The 16,988-nt window shown below is 37.4% G+C and overlaps 1 protein-coding gene across 3 annotated transcripts; it reads right to left on the bottom strand.

The window, feature by feature from the left end:
* Positions 1 to 4,188: 4,188 nt before the first annotated feature.
* Positions 4,189 to 16,346, bottom strand: LOC145215566 (uncharacterized). Of its 3 annotated transcripts, XR_013857322.1 has the most exons (20): positions 15,860 to 16,344; positions 15,595 to 15,723; positions 14,780 to 14,963; positions 14,018 to 14,251; positions 12,441 to 13,099; positions 12,001 to 12,064; positions 11,858 to 11,920; positions 11,672 to 11,795; positions 10,857 to 11,020; positions 10,694 to 10,800; positions 9,997 to 10,134; positions 9,573 to 9,683; positions 8,917 to 9,021; positions 7,852 to 7,962; positions 7,124 to 7,197; positions 6,580 to 6,612; positions 6,251 to 6,284; positions 5,968 to 6,164; positions 5,627 to 5,714; positions 4,189 to 5,290 (listed from the first exon to the last, which is right to left on the bottom strand). XR_013857322.1 is itself a non-coding variant. In XM_080084288.1 (18 exons), the coding sequence occupies exons 1-18, from the start codon at positions 16,037 to 16,039 to the stop codon at positions 5,994 to 5,996; spliced, it is 2,685 nt and encodes an 894-aa protein (XP_079940414.1). In that variant the 5' UTR covers positions 16,040 to 16,345; the 3' UTR covers positions 5,627 to 5,993. The 3 variants fall into 3 exon arrangements, 1 of the variants encoding a protein (XP_079940414.1); XR_013857324.1 differs by lacking the exons at positions 9,573 to 9,683; positions 9,997 to 10,134 and having other exon boundaries at positions 15,860 to 16,346; XM_080084288.1 differs by lacking the exon at positions 4,189 to 5,290 and having other exon boundaries at positions 5,627 to 6,164; positions 15,860 to 16,345.
* Between the last annotated feature and the right edge of the window lie 642 nt (positions 16,347 to 16,988).

Here is a 16,988-nt window from a genome sequence, read left to right as displayed (position 1 = left end):
GTTTACTTATCCACTATATTAGAGCCCTGAACTATTTAACCCATCGTCTCACACAGACTTTTCATATGTGCCTGATTATTTGAAAAAGGCTCAACATCGATTATGATTTTTTCCGCACGTCGCATTGCTTCCAACAAAATAACCGTCAGCAAATTTACAAGCCTAGTTGGTCACGCGCAAAATAAGGAGAGGGCAACCTGTTTGACGTCACGCATCTGACACGACAAACACAGGAGGGCTCGGTAATTGGAAACCTTTTGTCCGAGGCTACGTCTACACACACGTCACTTCTTACTCCTAACTAATATTATTGCTGAAGCTGTACCAAATATCCAGAGGGTACGCGCTTTGACATTTGTAGAATGCTTTAATATGTTTTGTGGACGTTTGTTTAAGCGTTAAAGTTGTTAGTTTTGTGCTGAGCCGTGATTAGTCGCTGACTGCCACCGTTAAATTACTGCGCCTTTTCATAAATCAGCGAGTCGCAATCTTTTTGTCGAGTGATAATAAACAAACAAACTGAAGTGCAAGACATCTGTGACAAAAATCTAAGACTCTGTCCTGCCAAGCTCAGGAGCTGGAAAGGTTAGGGACGGTGGTATTGGTTTGATTTGTGTCGAACTAATTAACCTTGCGGCTTTTTACAGATAATAAAGTCACCACAAACTGTATTTCGCTGGGTTCAAAACAAGCAGACTCCCAGAGCCGAATCCCGATCAAGGTTTTCTTTATGTCTGTAAGTTGCTCAGCTGCTCCGAACTATTCGGCCAAGTCCTGCCCGCCCACGACTAAATAGTCAAATTTTCTCGCTATCATAAGTTTCTTGCGCCCACCGACTAAATCGTCGCCTGGTGATGCTATATCAGATAAACGGTTGGCCAGCCATTCTAATACGACTACTGGGCTACTAAATAGTTTTTTTTTCCACCGGGCTCGAACCCAGGTATCTCCCAGGGACGAATCCCGATCAAGTTTTTTTATTATGTCTGTATATGGGTCAGGCGCGCCAGGCCATTTGGCCAACTACTACTAAAGTGTTTGCCCAAACGCAGTCTCTGCAACATGCAATAGCGCCCACTTGCGCTTTAGATTGTGTTTATTTTTAAACACGTGGTGACACTGTAATGTTTCGCTACATTGTCTAGCTAACGCAAGTCGCATAAATAGGGCAGTAAACTGACCGATCGAACGGTCTGGCGCGCCTGACCCATATACAGACATAAAAAACCCTGATCGGGATTCGTCCCCGGGAGAGTCCTGGGTTCGAACCCCGTGAAAAAAAAGTCGCATAAATAATATGACAAGTTTCTCGTGTTTCGGTTGCTCTTAGCTCTAAAATCAAACGTAAAGCGAGTGTTTATCACGGAAAAGGTGGGTTGTCGTAAAAAAAAACAGTGACCATAAAGAAGTGATATTTAAAGTCTAAACAGCCCACACCAAAAGGTGGAAAGTTGTTAGCTTTGGGTTCACTAACATAGGGACGATTGCCTAAGTAGCGCAAATTGTTAAAATTTACAAATAAAATGCGGATAATGGTGGTTTTCTCAACCTAAAGCTCCAAAACTGTTAAAAAAGCTCAGGTAGGCTATTTTACGTCTGCTGTAATCTTTCTCCATTTTTTTTTAACTTTCTAAATATATATACTTAAATTGATATGAAGCAAAAAAGTTTTTGTTTTTGTGGTTTGAAATATACAGACAGTCAAAACAAATTTAAAGAACTGTCTTTCTAACTTTTGAAACGAGACGAAGTTGTTTAAAAAAATACCATCAATGCATATTTTTTAGCTTTACTCCTACATTCATTCTTTATAGGAGAAGCAAAAAAAAAACTTTAACAACGTTTTCACCAACCGTTGTAAGTTATATTTATGACTGGTAATCTCAACAATCGGTTTGTTACGTCATAATTTCCCAAACAATCCGTTTTCAATTGAATGAAACAAACTGCTTTGACTCATGCTTTAAAATCACCATCATCATTTCGCCGAAATGGTAAGTGCGAAAATTGTTAAAAAGCGTTACGCACCACTGCGTACAGTTTCCAAAATTTTTTTTTAATTTTTTTTTTTTTAAACCATAGAGAGTGGTCAAGGTACGTATAAATCGACATTTTGAGGTATGGGAAAAAACTTTTGAGCTTGTAAAGTCACATTTCTGGTCTCAAACAGTATTTTCCAATGAAATGACTTTAACCGATACTCGTTTACATAAGTCGCCCATATACAAATGCATACACAGTACATAGTCCAATGTTACGAAACAAATAAAAAGACTATCCGAGCCTAATATTTTTCTATAAATTGGCACAGATGTACGTTAGAGCAAGAAGTTTTACCTCGTAGGGTCACATTTCTGGTCTCAAACACTATTTGCCAACGAAATGACTTTAACCGATACTTGTTTACGTAAGTCGCCTATATACAAATGCATACATCGCTAAGCCAATGTTACGATCAAATAAAAAGACATTCCGAGCCTAATATTTTTCTATAAATTGGTACAGATGTACGTTAGAGCAAGAAGTTTAACCTCGTAGAGTCACATTTCTGGTCTCAAACACTATTTGCCAACGAAATGACTTTAACCGATACTTGTTTACGTAGGTCGCCTATATACAAATGCATACATCGCTAAGCCAATGTTACGAAACAAATAAAAAGACTATCCGAGGCTAATATTTTTCTGTAAATTGGCACAGATGTACGTTAGAGCAAGAAGTTTTACCTCGTAGAGTCACATTTCTGGTCTCAAACACTATTTGCCAACGAAATTACTTTAACCGATACTTGTTTACGTAAGTCGCCCATATACAAATGCATACATCGCTAAGCCAATGTTACGATCAAACAAAAAGACATTCCGAGCCTAATATTTTTCTATAAATTGGTACAGATGTACGTTAGAGCAAGAAGTTTAACCTCGTAGAGTCACATTTCTGGTCTCAAACACTATTTGCCAACGAAATGACTTTAACCGATACTTGTTTACGTAGGTCGCCTATATACAAATGCATACATCGCTAAGCCAATGTTACGAAACAAATAAAAAGACTATCCGAGGCTAATATTTTTCTGTAAATTGGCACAGATGTACGTTAGAGCAAGAAGTTTTACCTCGTAGAGTCACATTTCTGGTCTCAAACACTATTTGCCAACGAAATTACTTTAACCGATACTTGTTTACGTAGGTCGCACATGTACAAATGCATACATCGCTAAGCCAATGTTAAGATCAAATAAAAAGACATTCCGAGCCTAATATGCATTTGTATATGGGCCTTTGTTTATCGTGCACTGTACTAGTCGCATTCAGTGTTATTTACCCTGATAAAGACGACCTGTATAGGACGTCGAAACGTCGGAATAAAATCACATTTGCCAGAAGAGCTCTTTAAACTTGATACTATGCCTGGCAGCAATAGCTTATATACAAAAACCTGTAGTGTTAAACAGAGCAATCCATGCAATGTCATGGCATTTTTCGTTCTAAAATCTAAACAGTACGATTTCAGAGAATGTTTGACAACTTGACACATTTTAGTTAGCTAGCAGGATAGGTGAAAGGATTAAACAACGCAATCGACCAACCATAATGACCCAAACTCAACACATTTATGTCCCAAGAAGATTTTTGGATTTTATTTATTTGATTTTTTTAGTCATACGTTTGTAACACTGACAAAGCGCATTTTATATGCTCCCTTTTAAAATGTCTTTGGATTTTGACCATGTTCAAACAGTTATGAGTCAATTAATGATAAATGGCAGATGGTCTACGTTCGCCAGGAAAAGTTCATGCCTAACCCGACCCAAGTTTCTGATCACTGCATAGCTTCAATACAGTGTTACTGAACCGCGCACGTAATACGCGCTTAAGACTTCGCGTAACAAGGTCACGTGACCGCGATGACGTCGCGCTTTCGATTTGTGAGTTTTTTTGTGCTCGGCGTATTGCTTCTTTTCCACGTACTTGGCATAGATGTACATAAGACCGCCCGAGAAGTTGATAAGGAGACCGGCGACAAAACCCGCGGTGGAAATCACTTCACATAAGACGACATAGCTGTTAGAATGTCTTTTAACTGGCAGAGGTTGTGAGTCTATGCGCCCACACAGAACAGCAGGGACGAGTACTAGAATTCCTAGAACGGGTTTTACCGCCCTTTTTGGCGCTTAGGCACCAAGAGCCAAATAAACGAATTCTTTTATTGAGGCAATATTGACAGATGGTGGCGCTCAAGGGTTTAGCAGCAAGACGAGCAAAAAGGCAAAAGCGGTTTCTGCAAGTATGTACTACTTTCGTTACGGCAACAGACTAGAAATAACAGTAAAGTTGACTTTTACCAAACTTGGACCAGAGTTACAGTAACAGTCAAAGCAATCAGTACATTTAAAGTTGTGTAAATACCACATCAAATTCGATAAATACCACCAATCCATATTAGTAACAAACTGCGAGACTTTAAGCAACAAATCTACGTTGGTTAAAAATACAGTTAGTTACAGAAACAACACGTTGGCTGACGATGGCGGAATCCGTGGTCAAGAAATGCACAAATTACACGTTGGGCGACCGGCAACAGTTCAGTCAGCAACAGCTTATATACTAAATACATGCTGCCTCTATAACTCCAGTCGCCAACAAACACGAGGCAATCACGCTTACAAGAAGTCAAAACAATGCAAAGGTTGTGACATCATATGCACCGATTGTATGATAGATAAAGTCACCAGGTTGCACAACATTGAGCGATACAAATGAGTTAGTGTTATTTGCGGGAAACATAGAAAACATAAAAATTTGTACAATGGCGGTGTAACATACGTAACAAAGGAAGTCAGAACTGTAAGATTATTTTTACATTTTTTTACAGTTTTATACAAAAAGTAATCACAATACAAAAAATTGCGGTGTGGTTTTATATATAATTGTGACAAATTGATGAACTATTTGCAAACAAGTTCGAAATCAATCCATGTTTATTAAGTCCGAAATTTCCGCTCAGAGCACATGATACTAAAAACATAATTTAGCTCATAATATATTGTTGAATATCGCTACAAACACAATGCTGTCTCCGATGAGCTCATTACCAGAATTGGCAACCTATCGCCCTTTTTTGTATAAATCTAAAAAATATTTTGTTTTGTATGAAAACATGTATTTAAGAACTTCTTAGAAATGGGTGTGTGATAAATTCATCCCAAGGCAAAAACACACTCCTACGTATTAATTCATGTCCATGTTCATGTATTCGATCAACTTTTTGCGAAACCTTTTTATCTTGCCTGCAGAAATAAAAAAAATGTTAAAAAACATGTCTTGCAAAAAAACAGAACTATCAAATTGCCAGAATAAAGGAGAAAAACGCGGAAGGCATGCACAAAGGACATACGGAAGATATGGAATACGGTAGAGCTCATGTAGGCCTACGGAATCACTACGCGATTTTTTGTACTATACCGTCACAAACAAACTAAAATATCTACCGCTTATTTGGCGCCTATGACTGTTGTAGTGTAGATTATTTTCCGAAAAGAAGTGGTAGGACAACATGTTGTCTGGGTATAGTTTGTATGCACACTACGCAAAACCTCTAAATTGTATGTTACATAATAACTCACCTTTATAGTTTGCATGATACCTTGCTCAGTTCTGCTCCCGAGCAGGTGGCCTTTGACGTTTACACCATCTCCCATACATCACTTTACTCTGTGGAGTTTCTCATAAAGTCAGATGCTATCGGTTTTCAAATTTACGTAATTTAAACTTATACAAAACAGACGTTTTTGATGATTAACTTATGATTAGTGAGTTCAATCTTGTAGTGTGGCCTAGCTAAATCAACTGTAACAAAATGTGCAGCAAAAAGTCATTATTATTTTTTTTTCAACATTTAAGCAAGGATTTTTTGCCGTTGAAATGTCGTTTGTTAAAACAAATGCAAAAAAGTGGATAGGCTAACATGAAATCTATAGCTGAGTTGAATCTTCATCGGATGCTTGGGGCCAGGTCGTTCACTCGTATCAAGTCAACGAGAGATTTGGCGCTTGCGTAAGGACTTTTGTTGTCTTTTTTCTTTTTCTCGTTTCGCTTCGACTGGGGTTTCCCCGTTTCGGGTTTTGCGCCGTTTTTCTGAATGTACGAGATTTTGCTTTTTACCTGGAAAAAATTCGCGATTTGTTAAAATTAATGTTTTTCAAAATAGTGTGAAATAAAACTGCTTTATGATGTAACAACAAACTCACTTCTTTCGTGTGGGGTCCACTTGTCTTTAGACTTCTGAAGAAACAAACAATTCCATAAGTTTTAGGTCACAAAACATCATTTTTTTCATACACTTCAACAGTACCCCCGACCTATTTGGGGCGTCATATCGAGTCAGGAGGTTACCAAGGATTTCCACCAATGCAAAGAACTTTCGACCAAACGGAAAGCTAAAAAATCTAGCCTGCAGTGGGACTCGAACCCACGACAGGAACACACGGTCCGTTCCAGATCATCAGTTGAAAAATTTAATCAAGTCTAACATTGTTACATTTACATACAAACAAAAGTTATAAACACTTCAATTCACCGTCGACTGTTTTCTGTTGGCTTCTTGGTCATCCTGAAGAAAAAAAAAGTAAGTTTGAGGCACTCTTTCTTGACCACATGCATGAAAGAGGGAAAAGAGACACAAAAAAGGAAAAAAAATACGGACAAAAACAATATATGCCCCCTTTGGTAAAGTCTTCGCGTTTAAAAGTCTCCAGTCGAAGTAAAATTAACAACTTTAAAGTTGTTAATGACGTTAATTCAAATCCACACACTTATTAGCTGCGAATTGAGTTAAGTCAGTTTTTTGGAGTAACTTAAGTCAGCTAACAGTTCGCCGGTTTAAGTCTTTTGCTAAACGCCAACCAATTTAATTTACAATTCAGCGAATCTTAGTCTTAAGTAATTTACTCCGAAAAACTTTAGTAAAGTCTTTGCAAAGGGCAATTTAACTCAATTAACGGCGACTTTAATGAACTGATGGTTACTCGAGTCAAGTTAATTAAATAAAGTAAATTCATTTACCAGTAGTAACTAAAGTCAGGTCGTCTGTCACTTAGGATTGAGCATTTACTTATTCTTACCTCTCGACTTTTTTTCGTTGTAATGCCTTCAAATTTGCTGATGAGAGTCGATGTTCCTTCCGTGGTTTCTGAATCTGATTAGAAAAACATTTTTCAGTGTGAGTTTGCAATCAACTAGCGAATATTTCGAGGTACACTAGGAAATCTATCATGACACACACTTCAAGAATCACTGTTGTAAACAATACATGTGCATCGTTGTAAGAATGGCTAAAAATGGCACCAAAAGCCCAAACGCTAAAACCCAACCAAATTTTTTTATTGGACCCAAAAGTAAGATTTACCCAAGGTGAAATTATGACACAAATGCGTCCCTGAGTGAATTTTAGATCAAATCAATCCCAATGTATTAATATTTGGGTTCGAGTCTGTCTCAAAAAGGGCAAACCGACTTACACAACCACAAATAAACTTCAGGAAAAAGCATTTCGAATTGTTTGGTTAGAGTTTTGTTTACCTTAATAGGTTTAATACCTTGACATAAGGTTTAAACCCGTGCTTTGCAACCCCGGGTTTGCTACTACCACCAAACAAATACAATCTTTTATACTTAATATTATTGTTATTTACACACAATTTGGTCGGAGAAAGGTTATATTGAGACAAAAATCGTCCAAGGCCTGATAAACTAGACAAGCAGTGTTGTTTAACAAGTCTTCAGCGAACCGATGGATATGTACGCACGATAATAAATTTATAGTAGTTACTTAGTTTGTTTCGTCACTCACATGCAGATGCTCTTTCCTGTCCAACTCGCGCGATTGTGAGATCATAATCATTCGTTCTTGTACTGTGCTGTCAAAAAACATCGCGTGGAATTCGAACATCGAAACGCGAAGCTGCAAAAACACAAAAATTCTGTTATTTGTTTTTCAAATTCACGCAGTTGTTGTCGGGTTAAGTTCTCCAAAACCGCAAAAACGAGCTTAAAACTAGTGATGTACCGAATCGGCGAAATTTCGATTCGGCCGAAACCGAATATTCGGCAGTTTTGCCGAATAAATTCGGCCGAATCAACCGTATCTTTTATGACGTCACGCGAAGTCGCATTCAACGCGTTTGACATGAAAACATAAGTTTATGTACCAGACAATTAGTGCAGAATGGTTGTGTTTCGTACTTATTTTAGTTCTGTGGGTTTTAACATTGCTTCAAGCATGATTGCCAACCTGCCAATGAATTACGGATTTTTCGTCTGGAGTGGGAAAAACGATAATGTGGTAAAACATATGATAATTAACGCGATTTTCGTTGGTACAAAGCAGAAAAGTCATGTTTAACGCTATAAATGTGTGTTCGTAAAAGATTCGGTTTCGGCCGAATCGCAACAAAATATTCGGCCGAAACCGAATCTTTAAAAAAACGGCCGATTCGGCCGAATAAATTCGGCAAACCGAATATTCGGTACATCTCTACTTAAAACCAAAGTAAAACAAGCCCAAAACGAGCACAATAATACCGTCATTCAACTGAAGACGCGTACATTTTAAAATGCATGCCAAACAACAAAAGCATCGCCTTTTTGGCAGCCTGCTTTAAACACCGCAACCAGTGATATTAAACCGCAACTTGAGACCAGAAACCAGCCCAACCGGGCGGGAAACCCGCCACCTGGCTATCTGATATTAACAGGCGTACACAACTTTTTGACATTTTGAGGTAACGGCGAACGAGGCCGGGAAAATAAGCGTCCTAAAAACATTCGTTTAAAAACAAAGTAATAACATAGTGGTTTGTAAATTTGTAAATATTGTTCTACACAAACACAGTGCTCTACCGCACGTAGGGGTCACCTGCAGAAACAGTCGGTCCAGTAATGTGGCATCCTGCATAGTTTTCATGTTTGTATCAGCAGTGATTTCCTCGCTCCGGATTGACAAGATTGTACGGCTTGTGTCCTGAGCGCCGGAGGAAAAAAACAATTTGTTATTATGACAAAGAAATAGTCAAAGTCATTTTAAGAAAGCGTAATTGCAATTTGAAAACATTTGACAAAAATCAAAAAAAAATTGTAATAAAACTACTCTTTAAAAACATAGATAAAAAGTCCATAAAGGAGAAAACAGAGCAAAACAACAACAACAAATGGCTGATTCATGATGGATAGCCGATGTAATAGTACAGTCGCAATCGCAACTGTCACAACTATTATACTGAGACACTACACACTGCACTTTTTCCTGCTTTCCAAACAGTGGTATACAAGCTTACTTAGGGAAGAGTAACATAAATATTTTCAAAGAGGCATTCTTGTACCATAAATACTTATGTAGCTATTCACATATAAACGATACAACAAAGAGTATTGTATTGATGGTAACTATTGTAGTGTAGATTATTTTCTGGATATAAGGGGTTTTCCTAGGTGTGTGGGTTGTATGCATACACAGTGTGTAAAAACTTTTGTGTGTGGCAAAAGATTGAGAATCACTGTTACATAGTAACTCACCCTTATAGTTTTCATGATAGCTTGCGCAGTTCTGCTTCCGAGCAGCTGTCCTGTCAGGTGACCTTTGATCAGTACAGACAGTTTACACCATCTTCCATGCATCACTTTATTCTGTGGAGTTTTACATAAAGTGAGACGTTATCAGTTTATCGAACGAATAACAATATTTGAATGATTTAAACTTCTACAAAAAGCCTTTTTGATGAACAGCCAGGCCAAATGCACAACAAAACAATTATTTCTTTCACAAGCCTTTTCTTTCAGCAAGAGGAATTATATTTTTTGAACCAAAATCAATAAATACAACAGGATAAAAAATCACAAATACTGACATAGTTTAAAACACTTTTTGGGGGTGGTGGGGGGTATAAACGAATTCTTGCTTTCTCTTTGTCAACAAATATTTAATTTCATAATGGCTTACCGGTTTTGACAACAAAGCAGGGATCTCTGGCTTATTTGGGGTGATTTTTTCAGTAACAGTTTCCATCAAATGGTCGAGACTTATTCCACTGATATTTTCTACAGCATCCAGAAGTTCAGGGTTTCCCTGGAATAATTCCTGTTAAAGACAATAAGTTTTTTTTTGTTAGGGAAAATTTTTTAAAATGGCCAGGGCTGGGGATGGGCCCAAAACTGCAAATGTTCTGTTTAGTTAAACACTAAGTATCACACAGTGACGCTCAGTGCACTATGGCTTCACAAACATTCCAAATTCCATTCTAGTTTTGTTGCTTTTCAAGGTCCCTTCTGTCCTCAGAAGTGAATTAAGCTGTGCAGACCCCAAGTAGGCACACTACACATTTAAAAAAACAGTCATTTTTGTTTTTGGGTACCCTTTCAAACACTAGTTTTATATGTTAGCAGGGCATGAAAAGGCAAATTTAATTCTTGGGTCAGTTAGTGCAAACAGCGATGCTTAGCACCAAGTACTCAGGTTTTGGTTCGGCTCGGCCCATCCCTAATCAGAGTCATATGGCCAAAAATTTTCTCATAATTACCTTGCTTATGAAGGTATTTTGATCTGTGTTTTGGAGTTGCGCATGTAACTAAACGAGCAGCAACCACTGGCTTAAATAATAGCATAAAAACCTACATGCACAAATAGTATTTTTAGTGACCTGTTGTAATTTCTGCAACTGTAGCTCATGTTGTTTTTGCAATTCCATCGTTTCAAGTTTGTGTTGTTCCTCCAACCTTTTACAGTACTGCTCCTTACTGACATTTGCTAAACAAAACAACACATTAAAATTTTTAGAAGTTCCAACTTTCTCATGAACTAACATTTTTTTGAACTCCGAGAATCTTTTATTTTGGGTAGAGGTTGTGATCTTGTACTTTCATCAGAATCCGATGGCATTTCAAGACGTCGCTTCACATCACGGCCAAAAACACTATCATTATTTGTTTCGGAACAAATTTCGTCATCAACATCAGTTGAGTAAATTCTGCAAAGTGTATGTTTGAATTACAACATACCGTTATTGTTTGACTGTAAACGACATGTTGAGGTGTTAGGAACTTGGTGTAAGTCATTCATACATATAAAAGGCATTTAAATGCAAATCTCAAAAAAGTGCAGGCAAAATAATATTTTTGTGTTAACTAAATATTTGTAGAAAAAAAGTGGAATTTAATCTAATGTTTAGTAGGGATGGGCTGAGCCGAGCCAGAACCCGAGTACTCGGTACCGAGCATCGCTGTTTTTAACGCTCGGTGCTGGGTCGAGCAGTTGAACAAACTGACCCGAGCGTTTAATTTGCATATTCATGCCCTGCTAACATATGTGTCTATGAACAAAAACGAATAATTTTTGAAATGCACTAGATGGTGGAAAAACGCGTACGTTATGGGTATGTACAGCTTAATAAAACACCGGCCGGTGACGTAGGAGGCCTTGTAGAGCTAAAACGTAGAAAGGGGATTTTTTTGTGACGTCATAATGCACCGAGCATTAAAGTGAGATGCTCGGTGCTCAACCAAACAGAACATTTGCAGTTTTGGCACACCCCTAATGTTTAGGGATCTAAGGACATATGATACTAGCAATGGCACTCTCTTTTTGTTTATTTACATGCTATAACCTCAAATCAACTCACGTGTGTTCCTCCCGTGAGTTTATGAGCAAGGGTGAGGGAGCATGTGTTGAATACGAATTGCTTCTGGTTCGACCTTCACTTTGTCGTTGCAGCTTCACTAATATCGCTGTTTCAGAAGGAGAAACTGAAAAACCATCACAGTCGTGTTAAGCTAAATTGAGCTATAAACAAAAATTAGACACATACCTTTTTCATTATCATTGACTGTTTGAAAGTTCTGTTTAACAACATTTTCTCCATTTTCTATCTCTAAAATGAAAGAAAAAACATTTTTTTTCTAAATGACACTCACTGACAAAAATTATATTCAGATGACTAAAATATATTACCTGTTACATTGTGTTTGTCAAAATGTTCAGATATTGATTCTATATCTTCTGTGGCCTGCGGTGTCTGCAAAAAATAACTAATTTTTACTCATGACTAAATTGGCTCTTTTTAGCTCACTGATTACTACTATAAGCAAAATTAGATGATCATACTTAGGCCACATGTCATGTTATGCACATCATACATTTTTGTTTCTAGGCATACACACAAGCTCCCCGTGTACACTTAGCACCACTGTGTGCAACATTAAATGTGCATGCTGTGACCACACACCAGTTTATGAGCAGCATAAGTTTTTGTTTGTAGGCATACACCAGTTTATGTGCAACACAGACCTTCTTGTGTCAAGGCATACATAGTTTGGCAGCTAAGCAAAGATGAATTATAACAAATTACGTTTGTAGTGATTAAACCATAAGATAAGTACAATGTAAGTTACCTCTTCTGATTCAAGCACTAGTTGATATGATGATATAAGTGCTATTGTTTCTGGAGTAACAGTGGAAATAGTTGGTCCATCTGCTGATGTTTCACACCAGTTTGATTTTGGTGTCAATACAGGTGATATATTTTCCTGTACTGAATCGTCAGAAGAACTTGGTGATTCAGTTTGTTGCTTTGTTGCTAAATCGTCAGCTAACTGACTTCCGATAATTGTTAAAGCTTGGTTAATTTGCTCTGAAGCAGTGCAAGACAATTCTAAATTTTCAGTGTTATCCAAGTTTACATTATTAGCTTGATCAGAGGCAACTGGCGTTGCAATACTTAGTTCGTCTTCAGTTTTTGTTTTATCTGTTTCACTTGCAATGCTATGAATCGACCCTGAGTCGATTTGAAATGAGGCGTACATTGTCAATTCGCTGTGCACTTCTTCTAAAACAGAGTCAACCAAGGAATCAGCAATTGCATCTGTGTCCGAACAGTCGTTGGCAGCAGAACCCAGTCGTACATTGTCGGCACTTTCAGCGCTTGGTGTATTAGAAATTGTGGAGGATAATGATGTATCATCTTTACGTGTTTTAGGGATGATTGTAGCCTGCATGTTGTCCGCCCAAATATTTTCTGTAGTTGTGGATGATGTTCCAGAAAGTGACAGTGCTGTAACAAAAATGAAATACAGTAATGGCAACTACAGAGAATGCACTCAATCATAGTCTGCCAGGCCTGTGGAATGCATAATACCAAATATAAACCGGTCTCTCAAGCATTACCATATATAGCAAGACGGAGGCTAGAAAATCTCCCATGCAAGATGAAACAATATACTTGACTCACAACAGGAGCCTTTCCTGGGCTGGTGCTTTACCAACCAAGCTACACAGAGTCAGTGGTAAACCAGCTAAAAGTCAAATGACAAGCACCATAACCTGCCTTGTATGCTGTACTTGTAGTGGATCTTCAGTTGACTATTAACCAGTTAAGACAAACATACAATTATAACCAGCAGTAAAGCGTTTTTTTGTCTATATCCTTTTTATCTATTATAAAAACAAACTACAAAACCTATCTATTCATTGGCAGGCATAACACCCAGTTTGAATTGCAGTGTTCAATTAGACATGCTTATAGTCATAATGCCTAGTAAGCTAGTCTAAGGCAGTAATATACAAGTAGATTTTTAAATGTACACATTAAGTTGGGATGTTTAAAAGGACATAATGTAACCTCAATTAGAAATACAATGCATGTATGTGCATAATAAGACTATATTACAAACTCTACAGTAAACACTCAAAATAATCATTATATATATATAGCTATAAACATTAAATCTTTAAGCAGACTGGCAATCAACTTAAATTAGTTTTATATGCAGTACACCATAATCACAAATCAATCATTTCCATATGACAAAGGTATAAAAAATCTGGCCGGTTCTGGGACTTTAACCCAGAATAAATGCCCAGGACTGGCAATCTACTATATAAGCTTCACAGGCTCAGTGGTAAACCTGTTAAAAGTGGAATCACAAGTGCAAGGCCCACAAAAGCCCAAGCAGTGTATAATGGAACTAACCTGCTTCACTTGGTTGCTCAGGCTTTGACTTTTCAGGCATCGTGAAAGTTTCATTTAAACTGGAGTTTATTGATTTTTGCAGAAGGTTTTGCAAACTTTTACGATATGCTGTAGTCTGAAAACTTCCATCAGAACCAGATGATGATGACGATATGGTTGAAGTATTGACTTCTTTTTCAGTAGATGTTTGAACTGTTTCTGGTTCTGCTGTTGTTTTGGGACATTTTGAGTTATCTGTGAACAAAGAGTTGCATATGTTTCAAACAGTGTTTTTTAATATCTTTATTATCATTACCCCTGACAGATGAATTTTATTGAGGCTCTTTTCCAAAAACTAAAATTGTTAACTATAGCACCATAAAAAAAACACATTATGGACCAAAAAAGTGGTAATGTAATTACCCTCCACAAACAGTAAAATTATTGAATTATTTTTGTTAGGTAACCAAATTTATAGAGCTTGTCAGGCAATTGTATTTAATACTAACGTTTCAACATCCTATACAGGTCGCCTTTATCAGCGTAAATAACACTGAACATGTGTAGTAGAGTACACGATAAAAAGGAAAAAAAGAATTAAACACAAGCACATGCCACTACGACTACAATTAAACTACTAACTAAGCGCATTCCGTGTTATGTACCCTAATAAATGTGACCTGTATAGGGCGTCCAAATGACTGTATAAAATACAATTGCCAGAAGAGCTCTATAAATTTGATATCGTGCCTGGCAGCAACAGCTGATATATTTCATAGTTACCCTTTATGTTGCATGCTGCTATAGCTATGTCTTCATCTGATGTCCTTTGGGTCTCATTAGTCTCATTGAGAATCAATTGATTTATCTTTATGTTATCGAGGTCAGTTTCTTCACATGTAGTATTGTTAGCCAGGGGAATTTTCGGTGAGCTTTCCTGACTCGATGATGGTGACGTTTCAGTTATCTAAGGAAACATATTCCTTCATATTACACCAAACCTGTTATTTCAAAAATACAAGATTGAATGATAATTTTAAGCACATTCACGCACTGCCTACACTAGATACACATTTAACAATATACATAAACAGCTCTTTAGTATTGAATTAACAATTATGTGAAATTATCAATGTACTTATAGTAGCTGAGGTAAACAATAAACACAAAATGGAATCAGACCTCCAGACCAGCTATCACCAAATACTCATTTATAAATCAAAAATGTGCATCCACCAAGCATTCCCATATGGCAAGGCACCGGCTAGAAAAAATCTAGCCAGCAGTGGGATCACCACTGGTGATTACAGACTTATAAGCTGACTGTGCAGCATGCAAGGCAGGCAACAGTGATTTTAATTCATCTTTCCCCCGGCTCATTACTGAGCCAGTGTAGCTCAGAGTATAATGCCTGAAAAGACTTCGCAGGTTCGATTTCACACAGCAAGCTACATTTTTCTGCATGTGTCTCGTCACATAGAAATGGTTGGGACAGCGGCTTAAATTGGTTTAACGCTTTTTGGTGGGCCTGAATTACTGTAATTTGTACATAAACTATTGATACCTTTATGCTACAGCAACTATAGGCAAACACTTACATCAACACTTGACAAAATTGCTTTGACTCTTGTTATTAGTTTGGTGCGCGAATACTGACGCTTTTTTCTTTCTTTTTCAAGAGCTTTGGATCTATAGGTCAACATTTCTGATCTTGCTGTTCCGCATAACTGCAAAAAAACAATAAAAAGCATTACAAATCTAAAACTGATGTAACAACAAAAATATTAACAACAAAAATATCAACAACAAAAATAAAAAATAACAAGTGTGTCAATTTTCACATCATATCGTTTCTATTATTACCAATGGTGGAAGGATTGGTCGCTTGTAAAACACAATGTTGGACTGTTTCACAGTGGACCGGGGAGAATGACAGCCACAAGATGAATCTGAAATCCAGCTTGAGTTGCTGCTGTTTGTTGTTGACGAGCCATGACTTCGGTCCAAACTACGGGTGGCACTAAATACCGCATGTGACCGCATGTGGCCGCATGTGACCGCATGTGATTCCTCTTAAAATACACCATGTTATGTGAAATGTAAGAATTCCAGCCCCATTAGGGGTAAAATAGACCAGATTCTAGATTGATTTTAATTTCAAACCTTCACCCAACCCTAATAGCTCTAACCGTCAGCGCTTTCTAAAGTCCGCAAAATTATTTTTTGGTAAAAGCATATTTAAGTCCTTCACAGATTCCTGCCGTGTGATAACATGCGGTATACCATGCGGTCACATGCGGCCACATGCGGTATTTAGTACCACCGCAAACTACTGCTGCAGATATCCCACACATAAAAATACAATTACATCAATACAAACACCATCATCATTTCGCCGAAATGAAAAGTGCGAGAATTGTTAATAAGCGTTACGCACCACTGCGTGTTGTTTCCCAAAAATTTTTTTTTTTAAAAAGCATAAAACGTGGTCAAAGTACGTACAAATCGACATTTTCAGGTCTGGGAGAAAAAGTATCAGCTTGTGAAATCACATTTCAGGTTTCAAACAATATTTGCCAACGACATGACTTTTACCGATGTATGCTCGCAAATATCGCTCACACATAAACGCATTTACAATATAGTGTCCAATGTTCAGAACAAAATAAAAATACATTCCGCGCCTAATATTTTTCTATAAATTGGCACAGAGGTGTGTTGGAGCAAGTAGTGTCAACTCGTAAAGACCAATTTATGGTCTCATTTCGTATTTGCCAACGAAATGACTTTTACCGATGTATGCTCGCAAATGTCGCTCACACATAAACGCATGTAAAGTATAGTGTCCAATGTTCAGAACAAAATAAAAATACATTCCGCGCCTAATATTTTTCTATAAATTGGCACAGATGTGTGTTAGAGCAAGTAGTTTCAACTCGTAAAGTCCAATTTATGGTCTCGTTTCGTATTTGCCAACGAAATGACTTTTACC

Source organism: Phallusia mammillata, chromosome 1 (assembly GCF_965637545.1).
Source record: "Phallusia mammillata chromosome 1, kaPhaMamm4.hap1.1, whole genome shotgun sequence".
Lineage (NCBI taxonomy): Eukaryota > Metazoa > Chordata > Ascidiacea > Phlebobranchia > Ascidiidae > Phallusia > Phallusia mammillata.
The sequence above is the reverse complement of the archived record's forward strand: the minus strand, read 5'-3'. Positions and strand labels throughout refer to the sequence as shown.